The 17,238-nt window shown below is 51.0% G+C and overlaps 5 protein-coding genes across 5 annotated transcripts; 2 read left to right on the plus strand and 3 right to left on the minus strand.

Moving 5' to 3' along the window:
* Nucleotides 1-1,147: 1,147 nt before the first annotated feature.
* Nucleotides 1,148-4,440, minus strand: AYO21_07752 (hypothetical protein; the record flags this gene model as incomplete). Its single annotated transcript, XM_022657705.1, has 2 exons — nt 1,148-4,118; nt 4,172-4,440. 2 exons carry the CDS (start codon nt 4,438-4,440, stop codon nt 1,148-1,150), a joined length of 3,240 nt encoding a protein of 1,079 aa, XP_022509982.1.
* A 424-nt stretch (nt 4,441-4,864) lies between these two features.
* Nucleotides 4,865-5,755, plus strand: AYO21_07753 (hypothetical protein; the record flags this gene model as incomplete). Its single annotated transcript, XM_022657706.1, has 1 exon — nt 4,865-5,755. One exon carries the CDS (start codon nt 4,865-4,867, stop codon nt 5,753-5,755), a length of 891 nt encoding a protein of 296 aa, XP_022509983.1.
* Nucleotides 5,756-5,895: 140 nt separating this feature from the next.
* AYO21_07754 (hypothetical protein) lies at nt 5,896-7,176 on the minus strand (the record flags this gene model as incomplete). The annotated part of the gene is made up of 4 exons (XM_022657707.1): nt 5,896-6,593; nt 6,643-6,837; nt 6,915-6,965; nt 7,023-7,176. 4 exons carry the CDS (start codon nt 7,174-7,176, stop codon nt 5,896-5,898), a joined length of 1,098 nt encoding a protein of 365 aa, XP_022509984.1.
* Nucleotides 7,177-8,769: 1,593 nt separating this feature from the next.
* On the plus strand, nt 8,770-14,298 carry AYO21_07755 (hypothetical protein; the record flags this gene model as incomplete). Its single annotated transcript, XM_022657708.1, has 2 exons — nt 8,770-8,843; nt 8,898-14,298. 2 exons carry the CDS (start codon nt 8,770-8,772, stop codon nt 14,296-14,298), a joined length of 5,475 nt encoding a protein of 1,824 aa, XP_022509985.1.
* Nucleotides 14,299-14,813: 515 nt separating this feature from the next.
* Nucleotides 14,814-16,566, minus strand: AYO21_07756 (hypothetical protein; the record flags this gene model as incomplete). Its single annotated transcript, XM_022657709.1, has 2 exons — nt 14,814-15,456; nt 15,512-16,566. 2 exons carry the CDS (start codon nt 16,564-16,566, stop codon nt 14,814-14,816), a joined length of 1,698 nt encoding a protein of 565 aa, XP_022509986.1.
* Nucleotides 16,567-17,238: the final 672 nt, after the last annotated feature.

The raw sequence follows: 17,238 nt of genomic DNA on the forward strand, positions 1-17,238 counted from the left end.
GATTTTGCTAAGCGGCATCGATATGTCTGGCAGGGCCAGCGAAGCTGACCAGCATAATAAGTCCATCGAGTGCCTGACTGGAGGAATTTCAGCTAGCCAAAATGAAAGCCATCTATCACAATCAAGACAATTCGCATTCCACACACCATCTCGTGGATGGGAACGTTGTTGGGCAAGGAAGAGGAAAGAGGGAAGAGTGGCTCCTCATGTATATTCGGCTAAGACAAATCGGGAAAGATAGTGACTTCCCACGCCGCCGTGGCTGGCTTGCCTCAGTAATACCTTCACGTGATCCACCACTCATGATGATGTACTACTTGCAAAGGGAACGCGACGCACTACATATATCATTAGATCGAACGATTAGTCAGGCGTTCCCTGGTGCGTTAAATATATAAAACTGGTACAAGCGACTGAAGGGTCGCTGTTTTTGCCACTGAATATTGATAAAAATTGGCAATTAGAGAGCGACAGACTATCTTTCGTGGGTTGTTGAATGAGTGACCAAGTGCTATTAATCCACAGCACAACAAATCTGAAAAGTAAAAGGACAAAAAAGCACGAACATTCTCATTCACATTCTGCTGACCATCAACTTTACCACAGCTCACTCTCCAGGGACTCTTCCCGCTCCTCCTGGCTTTGCGTTTGTCTTTACCTGAGAGGCTGCTGCTGCCATCACCAACGCCGCCACCACCTAAGCTTGCCGTTCTCAAGAAGGAACGGTACGATGGTGGTTAGACCTGCAGTGTTCCACCAGGCAGACGACTCCATCCCAAAATGCTGCAACACACCTGCTCCGTTGCCTCAAACACCTCCCACTCTCAATCTTCTCTCCTTGACTAGGCTTCTTCCGATCTTGGCAAAATCTAAGGACTCGTCTCAAGCAATCGTGTGGCCTCTAGCCTCGCGAGCGCCGCATCGTGGTCGTTGTTGCCGCAGTCTCGGCGCTGCTAGCTGATCTCGAAGAGAGGAGACGGTGAAGCATGTGCCCTCATGGAGAGGCGAACAAGACACTCGTCGAGTCGGTGACCGGCATCTATTCATAGGTGCCGCCTATGCTGATAACGACTACACTTCGAAAGAGATGCTCAAATGAGCTCGTTCTTCACTATTATTGGGATCTTGTCGCGGTATCGCAATAATATCAGTCGTAGCTGCCACCAACTTGACTGGCAAACGCAGTCGAAACGCTCCTGGCGTCTTCATCTTCGTGCATCAACTTGCCGAGTTTGTGGCCCGACACGTAGCCACCAGATGCAGGGACTCCTCCTTCCACATATCTCTTGAGTCGATCCGCCTGATTGTAGCTGGGCTGTTTATGGGCATCATGAATAGACAATTGATCCAGACTGACCCCTCCTTGTCCAAGAATGCTGCCCGTAATGTCGGATTCGGTGGCCACTGTAGATTCTCCCGCCACGCTACTAGGGACTGCTCTTGCCTTTACTCCATTTTGTCGGCGCGCGTGAGTGTTTTGAAGAGAGGGCCATGCGTCAGGTGTAAAGCCTTGGAACATTGGGGGATAGCCTGCTGGTACACCAACTCCGCCCATGGCAGAGGAGTGGATGGATGAAACATCATCCGGTATGTAGCCAACGACCGAACCTGCTGGTTCGCGGTAGTCGTTGCGCGGAGCCGTTCGCCCGTTCATCATGCCGCTTGCCATATGACTAGCGTGATTGTATGCCATCTGATAGCGTTGTGGGCCCCTGTAAGATTGCTTAGGTCGGCTGAATTGATGCAGAGATACCTGGAGGTTGTTCAGAGGGCCTTCCACTAGACAGTTCCGTTCTTTGAAATGAAGCAAGAGATAGTGCCAGAGTGGGTGCTTAGAGAGGACTTTGGGATTGCCGAGGATCACAAACCCATACTTGGCTCGGGTCATGGCCACGTTCAAACGACGGGGATCACTCAAGAAACCAATGCCCTGGTGATCGTTTGACCGGACACATGATAAGATGATGAAGTCCTTCTCCCGACCCTGGAACGCATCGACGGAGGCGACCTCAATTTCCTTGTACATCTCTTTTTTAAAGGTCCCCGTGGCTTGCATGGAGCTAACAATGTAGCTGCGTTGACCCTCGTATGGAGTGATGACACCGATGTCCGACGGCTTGACCCCGGCTTTGAAGAAACGCGTGACAATCTTTTCCACATTGGCCGCCTCCGTGCGATTGAGATACGAGGTACCTGATGCTGAGATCTCTTCATTTCCAAGGTTGGACCAGAACATCATGGGTGCGTCTTGAACAGGCCAGGGGAAATCCACATCTTTCCGGAGACGGTATTGCATAGTAACGCCATTCTGAAGCGATCCTTCGTAGAACATGTTTGACGGAAACTCGGACAGACAGGGATGCATGCGATACTGCACATTCAGACGGATTGGCGCACAGCCAAGGACGACGAGGCGCTCGAAGAGAGATTGATTGAGGCCAGCTTTTGCAGCTTTCTTGTTCATAATGACCGGCCCCAGTTGCTGGTGGTCACCAACAAGGACAACCTGCTTGCAGCCAAGAACCAAAGGGATCATGCATTCCGGTTCTGCTGACTGGGTGGACTCATCAATCAACACGGTGCGGAACTTGAACTTAGCAAGTCTTGGATCCCCAGCACCGACACAGGTACAGCATATCACATCGGCATTTTGAAGGATCTCCCGCTCCGCTGCCCGGGTTAACGACTTGTACTTTTTCTCGTCTTGGCTCGACAATTCGCCGAGTTCGGATTTGAGTTGGTTCAGCTTCGCCAGTTCCACATTGCTGTCGTTCATTCGGACTTGTTCATGCAAGGAGAGGAAGCCAACAGATGACTCCACATCTTCTCGGGATTTCGCAGTCACTCGGACAGTCTTCAGTCCCGTGCGGTGTATGCGTTCGCAGAGTTGATCGACAGCTACATTAGAGGGTGCGCAAACCAAAACTTGACCTCCATTGATCTTTGACAGATGGTAAATAATGGTGGCAGAGGTCACGGTCTTTCCAGTGCCTGGAGGGCCCTGAATTAAGCTGAGAGGTTTCTGTAGGACGGATTTGACCGCATTGATCTGACTACCGTTGAGCTCTGGTAGGCCAGGGACGCTGAACTTCTTGGGAAGTTGGGTTTTCATGGGAGCTGCAGCAACTTCATGGCCGAGAAGGCGATGGAAAATGTAGCCTGAGACACTCATTTCGTCGATAGCGAATGTTTTCATCGCGAGCTGCATACGATCGAACGACGTGGCCTTCCAAACGTAGTCTGCCGTGAAGTTGTGGGTACATTCAGTGGGCACGGACTTGTGGTCGCCCTTTGCTCGCAACTCGATCGTAACTTCGTCCGACTGGTTGTTGGGAATCTTGATGACATAGCCAACACCTTCCCAGGCTGGGCGTAAGTCTCCGGTATATTTGAGTCGCATTTCGTCTCCCACAGCCAGCTTGACGTCGCCGAGTTCGAGTTTCGGCAAAACAAAACTGGCCAAGTGTTTGTTGTTGAGGCCTAGGTCCCATCGGACAATCAGGTTGTCCTGCGACTGGCTTTCTTTTAACTTGCGATCGTAATCAGCCTCGATCTTGACTAGAGGACCGAAGACATTCTGATATTGGTAAGCATCGTCGTAGCGTAGGAGGACCGGAGCGGGTTCGTCATCGATATTGGCCGCTTTTTCGAGGTCGGTGATGGTGGCATTGGCATTTTCTTTCCAGAGTTCCTCCAGCTTTGCAATCATTTGAGGACTCAAGTGCCTTGCACGGAGTTGTTCTTGGTCGCTTGGTTGCGCAACAAGCCAAGACAGAAATGAACGATCTTCTATCAATGGTTGCCACCGCGAGGTGTCCCAGTTCATGTCTTTGGAGGATGGCATCGCTGCGCAAGGTTGACGACAGAGCAGGACAACGACGGTGTCTGATTTTGCCGGGATAAACCCAAGTAAAAAGACATTCTTGGTTCCGCAGTTGTAACATTCAAGTACAGTGTCGCCGAGGGAGCTGCTTGGGTGAAGTTGGACTTCTTTGTGGCGGGCTCGGACAAGGTGGTTGACGATGTGAGAGGAAGAGGTATTTCCACGGGCGGCGCAGAACCATTTGGAGCATGTCAAACAGCGAACCACGCTGCTTGGATTGTGAATGCCACAGTAACTAGGATCAGTCAGTGAAATGTCTCGTGAAGAACAGGTAAGATAGTCACATACGCGCAGGCGTGGGGTGGCAGTTCCTTCTCTTCCTCGGCCTTTTGGACATGTTTGTTGCCATTCGCATCAACAGCAGCGGACGCGAGGCTCTCAAGATCGTCTTCTTCTATGCTTTCCGACTCGTCGTCATCATGTTGACGTCTTCTAGGGCCCTTGGCCAGGCTCAGGACGCTCTCATCCGGGTCGACGGTCGAAATGTCATCGATGGCGTTGATAGCGGCTGCGGAGTTGGAAACCAAGTGGTTTCCCATGTTGCTGAACGCCTCCATCCTGAAACACCCAGTCTTGATAGTATCCGCGTCCCGACAGTCTCACATCAAAGAGGGACTTGCGTCGTTTCCGGCAAAAAGGGTTGAGGCGAAGGGTGACCGATCTGCGCAGTCGACAGGGTCACCCACTTTTCACATAAGCGTCGCGAGTCCACACCCCTCCGACGGTCTCCAGTTCTCAGAGATCGTTAGCGACCTATTGTCGAACATGCAGGGGTTTGTGGTTGCAAGAGTATCTGCAGTGAAGGGGGGTGGCCAAAGGTGAAGCGAGGGATGGAGGAATATGCAGGTGGGTAGTCGCGATGCGGATGAAGTGCGGCGAAATTTCTCCACCAAAATTATCTTTCCACAGTCCGAGTATCACGATTTTCTAGTCCCGGTCCTCCTTTCTTTCCCATCTCTTCACCTCTCTGAGACCAGCAAAATGCTCCGTCGGCAAGCCCGCGAGCGCCGTGACTATATCTACCGTCGCGCTATCCAACTGCGAGATGCTAGCATTGCAGAGAAACGTGCACTGCTAAAGAAGTCGCTGGCTACCGGCAAACCGCTCGACCCATCGATCGCCAACGACCGTTCGCTGCGCAAGGATTTCAAGTACGATGAGTCTCTGGATCCCGAAACCGCCGCCGCACAAGAGTCTATGGACGATGAATATTCGATGTTGTCTGGTCTCTCCGACCCTCGTCCACTTGTCACCACCTCCCGTAGCCCTTCGACTCGTCTCTCTACCTTCTCCAAAGAAATCCGCTTGCTTCTGCCCACCTCTATCCGCTTGAACCGAGGAAACTTGATCCTCCCCAATCTTCTTGCCAGCGCAAAGGCCGCCGCCCTCACGGATATCATTTTGCTCCACGAACATCGAGGCACTCCAACCGCAATGACCATTTCCCATCTGCCGCATGGTCCAACCGCTTCTTTCTCCCTCCACAATGTCGTCCTCCGCGCGGACATCCCCAATGCATCAAGAGGAACAGTATCCGAGTCGTATCCTCATTTGATCTTTGAGGGGTTCACGACACGGCTGGGAAAGAGAGTGGTTCAGATCCTCAAACACATTTTCCCTCCACGGGATGGTCCGCATAAGGTTGGCAACAGGGTGGTGACCTTCAAGAATGTCGAGGATAGTATCGAGGTACGGCATCACGTTTTTGTGCAGACTGGCTACAGGGACGTCGAATTGGCTGAAGTCGGGCCCAGGATGACCATGAGATGCTTCGAGATAAGAGGTGGAACGTTGGAGAAGGAGTCTGGTGGCGAAGTTGAATGGGCTTTGACCCAATACACTAGAACTAGCCGCAAGAAGGACTATCTGTGAGGTCAAACTCATTCTGAAACCCGACGGTGCCCGGAACCAGGTCGATGTCAGAGTCTTACACTGCCATGCAACAGCTCTCTCAGCTGGTGTCCCGGTCAACGGACGATGGTTTCCAGCAAACCTTGGTAGACGATATGCCTTCACCATCCGCTTTCTGGGGTCCTCGCCTGAATCTCCAGGTTGGTATCCGGAATAGTCTTATGACTATGCATCAGCACCGTCACGCTCGGCTTCCTCCTCCTAGGTTCAACAGAGTCGGCAGCTGCGTCACCTTCATTGACACACTGAGGTGCTGTTGATATTGGGAGCCACAAGCGCTGGCCGTCATCTGCTCCATCTTTTCCACGCAAGTTTTCGCTCAAGAGTCGTTCGCGCCGGATATCCGTCAATTCCGCCTGTACATCATTCCAGTCAGCGCCCACCCTGTTGTTGAAGAAGTTACAGAACATGTCCCATGCAAAGTCAAATGTGCTGCCTGATGGAGCCAGTGTCTGCACATACATCATGTCCGATCGCGTGTGGACCGAGTAGCATGCGTATGACTTGGTGGCTCGACGGCTTCCCGCATTTGTGAGCCCGGAAAGGGAAGGAAAACGCCGGGCGGACCTCCGACCACCTGAAACCGAGTCTGACTCAAAGAGTTGCAGGCTCAAAGCCCATGGATCGGGAATGCGCACACGAAGCTTGGAGTTTGAAGGTCTGAGGTGTCGAGGCAGGGAGCTCTCAATCACAGGGTTCCGAGAAAATGGGTATTGTTTGGAAAAGATGTACATCGGCACCGGACAGGGAGGAAGTCTCGAGCGTAATTCCGGGTCTTCAGAGCACCTGAAACGCATATCTGGCCTATTTAGTACCGAAGAGACTCAGATATTGTGGAGGCAACCTACCTTTTCCCGGCTCTCCACGCTTGCCCTCAACCGCTCCGTGGCATATCGGGTAATTGGTATCGGGCTGGGAAGAGAAATGAGGCGCATAGCGCACCTTCATACGATGTTTTGCAAGCCGGTTCTTCAATATATCCTTTCTCACCAATGTGAAGCGGTACACAAAGCCTGATTCGTCGACGAAGGGTCGATAATCGCCTATGATCGATATCGACTCAATATCATGATGTTATGGGAGTGAGGCGCGATCTTGAAAGTCAGGGGAGCACACTCACGGGTCTTCATTTTCTCCTCGAACTGCCCGCACGCGTCGTCGATGTCGTGCCCTGTGCCGTATCAGCCCCAAGAGAACAACGGATCATGCGTTGACAATGGATCTTTACCCGCCAACTCGATTCGTTCGTCCTTAGTAAGGTCTTTAGCCTCTGAGTCTCCCGTCTTCTGCCTTTGTGCCCGCTGCTGCACCTCCGTCGTACCATCGTTCCCATTTGTCGAGACAGTTTCACCTTTGGTTAAACTGGGTTCGCGCCCCTCCATCGTGTCTCTGACTTTCTTTTCGTCTTCCATTATTAGACCTTAGTATTGTTGGAGCCGATAATTTGGATCGTTGTACTTTGGTATCTTGCCGTAGCAGCCTAGTCGTGGGCTCGGATGGGATAACAAGCCGCAACACGAAGTTCCTGAGCAGTTGCAGAAGGAACTCACATTGTCCCAGGGAAAATAGCCGGTCCAGCTGGTGAGCACCAGTCCGAAATGTTCATGAATTGACGACGGTAGATATCAAGAAGGTGACACGCCGCTAGTAACAGCAAACATGCTTTGTTGTAAGAACCAGGCAATGTGAAGATCTGAATAGGAGATCAGACGTACGCAATGAAAGACAAGTAATGATATAGTGAACAGAAGAGAGATGATGTGTTCAAGAAGAGACTGATTCAACGACAGAAAAAACACTAGCTTGTCGAGGAACCTGTATACCGACGATGCAAGATGAAAATGCATAAAAAGTATACAGATCACTTATCCGGGAAACCCGCCGGTGGATTAAGAGAGGGAGTCCAGGGACAGGATGCGGTCACGAACATTGAACTCTCGTCATCCGCATTCGCAGATGTATATTAGACCAGTTCGTTGTATGCAAGACTGTAGCTAATTATCTGAGATACCAGGATGGTCAGGTCCATTGCTTACAATATGACAAGACGCTCCGGTCGCCTCGCACATAGTGCAGCTGGTTTGAACGCTCTAAGGGTTTCCAGCTGGCAGATCTCAAGTTCTTTGGATCATCATCAAATAGAAGTTGTCCTAGTCACTGACAAAGATGTGAGGAACCTGACGAAACCCCACATGGACACTGTCGTATTATGTACACTGACACGAGTATTGGGTAGATCATAGTGTTGAACAACCTGGTTACCTTTGCGCAAGACGTGAAAAGGGAAAATGGATATGTCGTTCAAACAACAATAGCAAGACTTGAAAACTGCGGCGTGCTCTGGCCCATACTATGCATAAGTTCCTTGTCTTAAGACGGTTTCTCACCTCTAGGTGAGCATCGAGCTCTTCTGAAACCATATCCATTGTATCTGGTGTTGGGTGATTGTGAACTGCGTTTTGGAAGGCCGAGGAGGTTGTAAAATACGAACAAAGCTAGAGCAGCCAGTGTCATATTCGCATTTCCCTGCCTTGCTTGCTGCTATACAGAGTCGGGAAAACAGCCTTCAAGGGTGTCTGATCCAATCCCTTTCCTGATCGAGATTGTTCTCGCTTTCAGATAGCTCTCAGGCGGCTCGGAGGCTTTACATGTGGCTGAAGAAAAAAAAGAATGGTGGTTGTCGGCCATTCTATTCCGATAGAAGTCGGGATAAAGCAAAGCAGTGTGCTCCAGAGGATCGAAAGTGTCAACTAGGTTCGAGTCGTGTGATTGCAGACGAGGCTGAGAAGTGTGGAAATGACTAAGCGAAGTACGGCAGATCATTCGGCGTGGTACCGTAGTACGTCGGAGTATTGAAATTGCTTGCGACGCGCTTTTGTTTCAATATTGCCGTTTACACATACCTGCAAATCACTTGTTCAACCACCAACAACCCTGTCAATGCTGCTTCCGAAAGGCTGATCTTCTCTGATGATATGGCGTCTGGGTCGCTGAACCCGGACTATTTCCCTAATATAGAGAAATGTCTTGTTGGCGAGCTCCTCCTTCTGTAAAACCCCTCCGCAACAAATTGGTCGAATGCCATGCTAACGAAAACATGCAGTTCCTGGGACGATCTCTTTGACGCGGTCTTTTCCCATGACGAATCGAAGAGAGACTTTGTGACCAAGCTGCTCTCCGGTAACCACACTAAAGAAATACTGGAGTCTACGTTCCCCGTGTTTCCCCCACCGTCCACCTCGTCAAAAGGTACCTTCGACTCCCAAATTTCGACAATCCCATCAGGTGGACAATTCAACCGTGACGAGTTGAAGGAGGATGCTCTGTGGCTTAGCAAGCAGGTCAACCTCGAAGAGAAGGAGGCGTTGCGATTGACCATCCTGGAGTGGCAGTATCGTTCCGAATCCAGGTTGCAAGAAGGGTTCTGCCAGGCTGAAGTGGCGAGCCTGAAAGACGCCCTTGGATCAGATTTTGTGGACAGGAGTTGTCAAGGGCGAGGGCGGCGACCCCTAGCAAGAGACGAAGAAACCCTTGACTCGCGAAATACACGCCGAGCCCGCCTGATCCGGAGGCATCTGGAGCAAGAAGTCCTGCTTTTGCGCCTCGCAGAGGATCTTTTGGATGTCAGTCTCTTGCCGGACACAGACGAAACAGCGCCGCCGCAACCCGGCAGGAGATTAGCCAATTTAGTACGACATGGATCAACTGGTCTTACCCGGGACATTGAGGATGCTGTTAAGTTTATCCAAGCACAGATGAAGAGTCTGCAGTCAATCCCTTCATGGGAATTGGATGAGCCACACCTGAGCATTCTGAAAGTTGTGGGAGATACTGCCAGTCTACAAATGATCGGTGTGGCTTTGGAAATTCTGTTACTGAGGTTGCGGAGCTCAGAAGAGAAACCTTCGTCACAGGCCGTTCTTCACTGGCTCAAGTTTATGTCTTCGGTTGCGTTTTTCGCCTCTTTCAGCTCCGACATCGACGCTCAACAGGTAGCGATCCAAAGAATACAGTCAGGAGCATCCCTGGTGTCGTTGTCTCTGCTCAACCTCGGATCTACTGTCGCTACCTTGAACAAAACGGCCTTGTCCGGCCATGCTGGTCGACACGACTCCCAGACAGAGTACTTCTTCGATCTCGACTGCGCTTTTCAAATATACGAGCTGCTTGCTAATGAAGCCGCTACGAGGAACATACAAGCCGGCCCTGCGATCCTCGCATGGGCAATCGCGGTTCATCGGATCAAACAACTTGGTATTGCCATGAAGGAAAACAGAGAAAGCCACCACATTCAAAGAACGATTGACGGGGTCGCGGCGTTCGATGCAGCGACTGGGCGTCGAAGTTCTTCAGGCAGCGGATCCTCTTTTCAGCAAACAATTTTCGAAGATCTTCTTGATAGATTCACTACGCTCAACACGAGCGACGATCCATCGGTATTTCTCCTCGAAGCTGCCATTGAGCACTGCCACATTGTTGAGTACATCGGAGTCCTCGCTGCATCAGCCGGCAATACGGCGAGAACACTGGCTGTTTACAAATTCCAAACGATACAAGAACTTCTTGCAGTGTCACAGTCATTCTTGGGATACACACCCGAGTTGGTATCATCGCAGCTAGCCTTACTGTCATCTACTCCCGACCCCTCCTCTGAGAAGAGAGTCTATGATCCCGCAATGGAGTTCATTGAAGACAATTTTCTATTGGAAGGCTTCTTCGACACTTCTGCGGCAAGATTTCCATACGAGTGTTTGCCTTTTCTGCGTTTCTGTCGGGTATTGGCTAAGGCTCCTATCTTTAGTGAGGATGGGACGCAGTATGTCGAATTTCGGCTTCGGAGACTGGTATCCTTTACTCAAGCCGCGGTTAAAGGTATTGACTACAGAACGACCCGTGAGGATGAAATTGGCAGCTTCGTGGCTCTCAACAAATCAGTCAATGCACTTGATCTTTCACAGAACAAGCTGCTGACCTTCGGACACCAGGAATCAGAGACTACGTCGATTATCCCAGCTGGTGCCATTGGTGAAGTCATCTCTGACCCAGACACATCCCCAAAGGTAATCAGATGGCAATACGAGTTCTCTGGTCTGGCATACATGGGGCAGTTACTGGAGCTGCGTTACATGGGCCTGCTAGCCACTGCCTTGACACCGTTTGAAGACCCTGACGCTGTGACCTCGGAGATCATTGGCGTTCTGACGACTCTTCTATCAACTGTTCTCAGCGGCACCTTCTACGGTCAGTCTGCTGACCAAATTGAGCATCACTGCACCTCGATTCTGGACGAAGCCAGCAGCAATCTCGCTTCAGACATGGATGTAGTCCTGTACATCTTCGACATTCTCGAACAAGAGTTGCAAGCTTTTCGCCGTCGGTCTACGTCGGTTTTCGATTGTCGAGTCATGGCGTCTTGTCTTCATTTCGTCAGTGTCCTGACGAAAATCAAGCCGCACCTTATTTGGTCCTATCTCAATCGAACAAGTCTCCTTGGTCATCATTCAGCTCCTTCACCGATCCTCAACATTGTCACTGTAGTGGAAGTACCTCTCCGGAACTTCGATTTCTTGGAAAAGTGCACAGAGTTGTACCGATCACTGGTCAACTTGGCGCTGAGGGAGTCTGGTCATGGTCTTTCGTCCACCCAAGGTCCCCCGAGTCGCAACTCAACGGTGTCCGCAGCCTGGCAATTCCAGAGCAAGATGCTCTTAGCTGCAACAGAGACCATGTTCCAAATCTTTCAAGAGATATCAGACTGGTCATTTCAAGTATCCGCTCAACAGGTCCGTATCAGCACCTCGATTGCTGATTCATTTTACGATATAATTCGCTACGCCTTTGATTACGGTCTGTCAATCGGCTCTTCGAACCATTTGACGATACCTTTTCTTGAGGCAGCGAAATATCTTGTGGCTTCGTTCCGATTATCGGGTCCCGAAGATTCGGCGATCTACCCCTTCACGCGTCTCTTTTTCTTGGCGAGCACAGTCGACAGATCTACACTAGCTCACGAAGGTCTCTTCGATCGACAGGTCAGCGCTGTATTGTCGTTAGCATCGCTGCTTGTTCGATACGGCCAAGTACAGGAGCTTCCATTGTCAATACTGGAAAGGCGTATATTTGATGCAGCACCTTGCCTGATTCGGACACTGCAGTCTCCATCTTCCGTCCGGACTCCTTGCCTGAAGTTATTGCGCTTCGTTATTGGATATGTGGAACGATATCAGGCCTCGTCTTTGCTGGGCCATCTGGGCTCTTCGTCCTGCATTGACTTCGTCAATCTTGTTCGACATCTTGACCAGAAGTCTATAACTCCCGATGAACGCGCTGAACTCTGGAAACTCCTCACCTTCTTGGTCAAGGATTCTCAGCAATGGCTGGCCATGGTCATCCTCACAGGCGCTGCTCCGGACGACTTCAAGCGTGTCAAGTCAGGGGAGTCCCCTACCAAGTGCGTTCCTGGCCCAACATCCATCCAGTCTGCCATTAAGGAGTTGAACGATATCTCAAGATTACCTCGAACAGTTTCGAGGGTAATGCTTGAATTTGTTTTGGAGGCGCAGCAAAATTGGCCTTGGGTGACAAAGGATCTCTCCTCCTCGGACAAATTCTTTTCCACGATTGTCTTATTCGTCGCTGGTTTTGATCCCAAGTCCCACGATGAGATTGATGTTGCCCAGCAGAACTTGGTTGCCACTGTTGTCGCTGACATTGCAACAACTCATCTCCATCATGCGAAAGTTGCGGGAGACTTCAACGCCGTCAAGACGTTCTTGCCATTGCTTAATTGGCTTACTTCAAATGCTGTCGAAGTTTCCAGTTATAATTCATCGCTGCACGCCAACCTCCGTCGAAATTTTGCTGCCAAGTACAATGGACTGGTAATTTCCGACCTCAGTCGTACCGGGCTGACTGAACGATTCTACGGGCCGAACTTCTTCTACGATCTCCAATATGCCAGTGAGTTGTTGGCCAAGGACTCATACTGGCAAGGTAGGAGAGGGATGCCCAGCGGCCAGTCTTTTGCAGCAGAGTTCAGGCGGGCAAATACCAATCTCTCAGTCGTGGATTCCGAACTAACCCTGCTTTCGAGCCTGCAGCGCTTTTGTGTCGACCACTGCAGATTCTTCGCTCGAGATCGCGAGGTCCAGAAAGCGATGGCACAGATTGTCCGAAAGTCTTTACAAGCAAATTGTCAGGTTTATCCGTCTGAAGTGCTCTTCGAGTCGCTATTTCAAACTCGGGCAGATCTATGCTTAACCCTCCTACGTCAACTGGTTGCATTCGGCGTCAAAGGATCAGACTTCGCAGGGTTATTGGAACCCGCTTGGGACGCTGTCAGGTTCAGAAATGGTTCCTATGAACACGCGATCATCAACAACGACCTCGCCTATTGGCGATCGATCCTTTCCATTCTACTCCTCGCCATTCAGTTTCATGTCAAGAAGAAGAGGAGGCCGACCATGATTCCGGGTAGCTCTACGGGTGTTGTTACACTGGATCACGAAAATGTAACATTCCTCGAAATCACAACTACCATTGTGGCAGAAGGGTTCAAATCCGCTGTTCTTGCTCTTCAGGACCAGAAGGAAAAGAAGCTCAAGACCGACGATGATACTGAAGACGATCTTATTGGACCACGTGACATCTCACTCTTGTTGACACTAATGCAAACAATTCTCAGGTTGCCTAGTCTTCCTCAATTCTTGGTGGAGTTATCGGATCGACTATCCGCTTCTGGTATCATCGCGGTTGGCCTCTTGCTCTACTCGTGGTCGCATATCCTGACCCGATCAGAGAGTGGTGCTCAACCTCGATATGCTGAGTACAGTGTACAGCTGTTGGCTTCGATTTCATCACTGCCGTCTGTCGCGGAAGAGCTTGCAGTTGAAGGCGTGCTCAATCGACTTCTTTCCTCAAAGACTTCTGAGTTACTTCAGAACGTTCCTGGCGGTGCCTCGCATACCGACACACGACCAAACTGCAGTTATCTCTACCAGTTATGGGCGAAGGGATTTCTCCCACTCTGCCTTAATCTCCTTCACGCGGTCGGCGGTGCAGTTGCGCCTGAAATCTCTGCTTTTCTCAATCGGTTTCCCAACCAATTGATTCGTGCAAGCACCAGTTTAATGCTTACGTCGCAATCGGCTCATGGTGGAGCCTACGCGTTAACCCTGACCGTGACGAATGAAGCTGCAACTCTAGCTCTTATCTCGCGCATTCTTTCTTCATATCGGGACGCTGGTGCATCTGCTGCGGTGGACCCCACGACTATATTACCATTGAAAGGCTACGACGAGCACAGGAAAGCCATTGTCGAAGACCTGCGCGATATACTTGCCATGAAGGAAGAGGCAAGGCGTAAGCTGACAATAGCACTGGACGAAAAAGAAGTCAGCTGGCAGAATACGAAGAACGGCAACGTACTCGATGGGAAGATTGTGCAGGAGCTGAAGATGGCTCTTGCAGCACTGAGCACGGACGACGATCAGGACGAGAAGTAATGTCTATTCCAATTTTGGACACCATGATCCGAACGATTAATTTTCAGTGATCCCAGACCACAGACCACTTACGGGCCTCATGAAAGATAGATATGGGCAGCTGACCTGAGGCGAATCGAGCATCTCGGCCAACTACGAATCTTGATAATCCTAGCAAGCCTTTTCCACATAGGCAGACAACAAGTTTCCCATTGACTCGTTTGGCTTATTTCCAGCAAGAAAAAGTTCGCAATAGCAATGAAGACCTTTGGTCCTTTCAGTTCGCTACTCAGATGAAGCCCTCTTTCAGATTTTCGTCCACATAGATGCTTTGCAATGTTCCGGAGGATGCATTATCGGTCCTGCTGCTTGTGCGAGCTGTCCTGAGGGCTATGCCAGTCTGAGGCTCTCCATGTGCTTTGTCTGATGTAATCGGAGACCATGCGAGGTCAGTCATCGATCGACACTCGACAGCGTGTTTCTGCTTCCCCGCTTGCCTGCAGCGTTAACGTGATGTCGCTCGAGCCCTCGCGGGATCACAGTCTCACGCCCTCTCTTCTCATCTTCTCCCGTGTGGCATCTCTCAAATGCCTTCTCAGAATCTTGCCCGATGGGTTTTTGGGAATAGCATCCACAAACTCCACTCCACCCGCGAGTCGTTTGTATCGAACGACTTTCCCTTCGACGAATTTTTTGACAGCCTCTTCCGTCAAGTTCTCCCCCTGTGGCCCGACCTGTCTGACAACGAAAGCACGAGGTTTCTCGTCTCCGTCTTCGGTCGGCATACCTATCACTGCCGCGTCTGCAATTCCGGGATGCTCGAGCAAGAGGGCTTCTAGCTCGGCTGGCGCCACCTGATTCCCTTTGACTTTGATCAATTCCTTCTTTCGATCGACGATGAAGAAACACAGATCATCATCCACATATGCGATGTCGCCGGTCTTGAGCCATCCATCTGGCGTCAGCGTTGCCGCAGTGGCTTCCGGGTTACGCCAGTATCCTTTCATGACGTTGGGTCCCCGACACCATAGTTCTCCGACCGCTGAAGGGCCGCGGTCGGTGATCTCGGAGGTGCCATCTTCAGTCATTATCTTGGCCTCGCAGTTAGCGTTGAGCTGGCCGACGGAGTTAGTCAAAGATATCTTCCTCGGGTCCCATCCAAGAAGGGAGCAAGTGCACCTAAAACAAGAATCAGTGAATGTGAGCATCGGCAAAAGGTCTGTGTATGCCTCACTCGGTCATTCCATAACCCTGCTTGAAGTTCAAGCCTGTGCCAATTCGTCGCTCGACCTGTTCCGAGACATCGCGGCCGAGCGGTGCGGCTCCAGATCCGATATTCTCCACTGAACTCAAGTCATATTTGTCCACTGCGGGATGCTTGGCCAACATAACCGCGATTGGGGGCACGAGCGCATAGTCTGTGACGCGGAATTTCTGCGTATATTCGAGAAGTTGGATGAAGTCGAATTTGGGCATCACATACACTGGAATCCCGCGGCTGAAGGCTCCAGCGATGTAAAATGTCTGACCGTATGCATGGTAGAGCGGAAGGAAACAGAGCCATGAAGCACGGGCGGTTCGGATTTGATATTCAGGGTGGAGTGTGGCCAATTGTTGCACCTGTACCGTGTTCGAGATGTAGTTTTTGTGGGTGATCTCGACACCTTTGGGCACACCTGTTGTACCGCTGCTGTAGTTCAATGCTAGAGTGGTGTTACACTCCCCTGGTCCCGTTAGATGATCCCATTCGAATCCCCTAGCGTCTTCCGCGGGCGCCACAAGGTCACCCCAGTACCTGCAGCCTTTGAGCCCTCTAGTCTCTCCATCGAAGATTTTGGCATTATAGACAAAAACCCTCTCAGCGACATCGAGACCAACCAGTTTTGCAGCTTCGATCCCTGTCTCCAGTGATCCTTCTGCACACAGAAGATACGTCGCGCCACTGTCTCGTAGTTGATGTGCCAGCTCTCTAGCGACAAAGGTCGGGTTGGCACCAGAGAAGATTCCGCCTGCGCATAGCACGCCCATGAACACGACTGGAACAAAGAGGTCATTGCCACTGAAGAGGAGAACGCGGTCCCCTTTCCTAAAGTGCTTTGACCGCTGCAAACCAAGCGCAAACCGTTGAGCCCATAACCGGAATTGATCACGTGTCAGGTAATGCGTATCAGGGCGGGCAGCTTCTGAAAAGGCGCGCTGGGAGCCCAGGGGTGCTGTAGGTGACTTGAAGAGGAAAGTCGGTAAGGAACATTCCGGTATGTCTACCGACCACTGGGACTTGTAGGGCATTGTAAAGAGAGAGTCAACGACGAAATAGCAGATTGCGGTCAGAGGGGAGATCTGAGGGAAAACTGGAAGAGATCGTGGGTTAGGGCAGCTACAGGGATGGAAGCGAGGTGGCAGACAACATCGGATTTGCTGACTTTATACATGCCATGACGGTTCGTCCATGTCAGAGACATCGAATCGAACACCATCTCGAGGGGTTGATATGGGACCTTTGTTCTAGTACTCAGTAAGAGCTTAACCGAGATGGGATGAGAGAAGGGAGAGTCTTGCAAGCCAGCCGAGGCTCACGGTGAACGGAGAAATATCTAGTCCGGGGTTGCAAAGACCACGTGCCAGGTGCAGAAGCCCCAGAATTTTGCGCCTTTGAACTGCAGGTGGTGGTTGGCTCGCTTATTCTCCACGTAACCCTTCCAACAAGCCGTCTTTGCTGCTCCAGTGACCATGGCCAAGCGTCTGCCCGCCAAGCCTTTTACCCCGAGGGCAGCAGCTAAAACCCCCGCGTCAAGATTGTCATTTGCCTTCTGATGTACGTCCACCGTATCAAGATCGAGACCAGATATCAACGACATTCCAATGGATTCTGCTAATGCAAGGCGGTCAGATCCAACTGTGCATGAGACAGAATCACCTCACCAGGTGAGTGTGGATGGTGTATCTCTGTTGACGCGCTCG

This window comes from Fonsecaea monophora, assembly GCF_001642475.1.
Source record: "Fonsecaea monophora strain CBS 269.37 chromosome Unknown Scaff62, whole genome shotgun sequence".
In the NCBI taxonomy this organism is placed as follows: Eukaryota; Fungi; Ascomycota; class Eurotiomycetes; order Chaetothyriales; family Herpotrichiellaceae; genus Fonsecaea; species Fonsecaea monophora.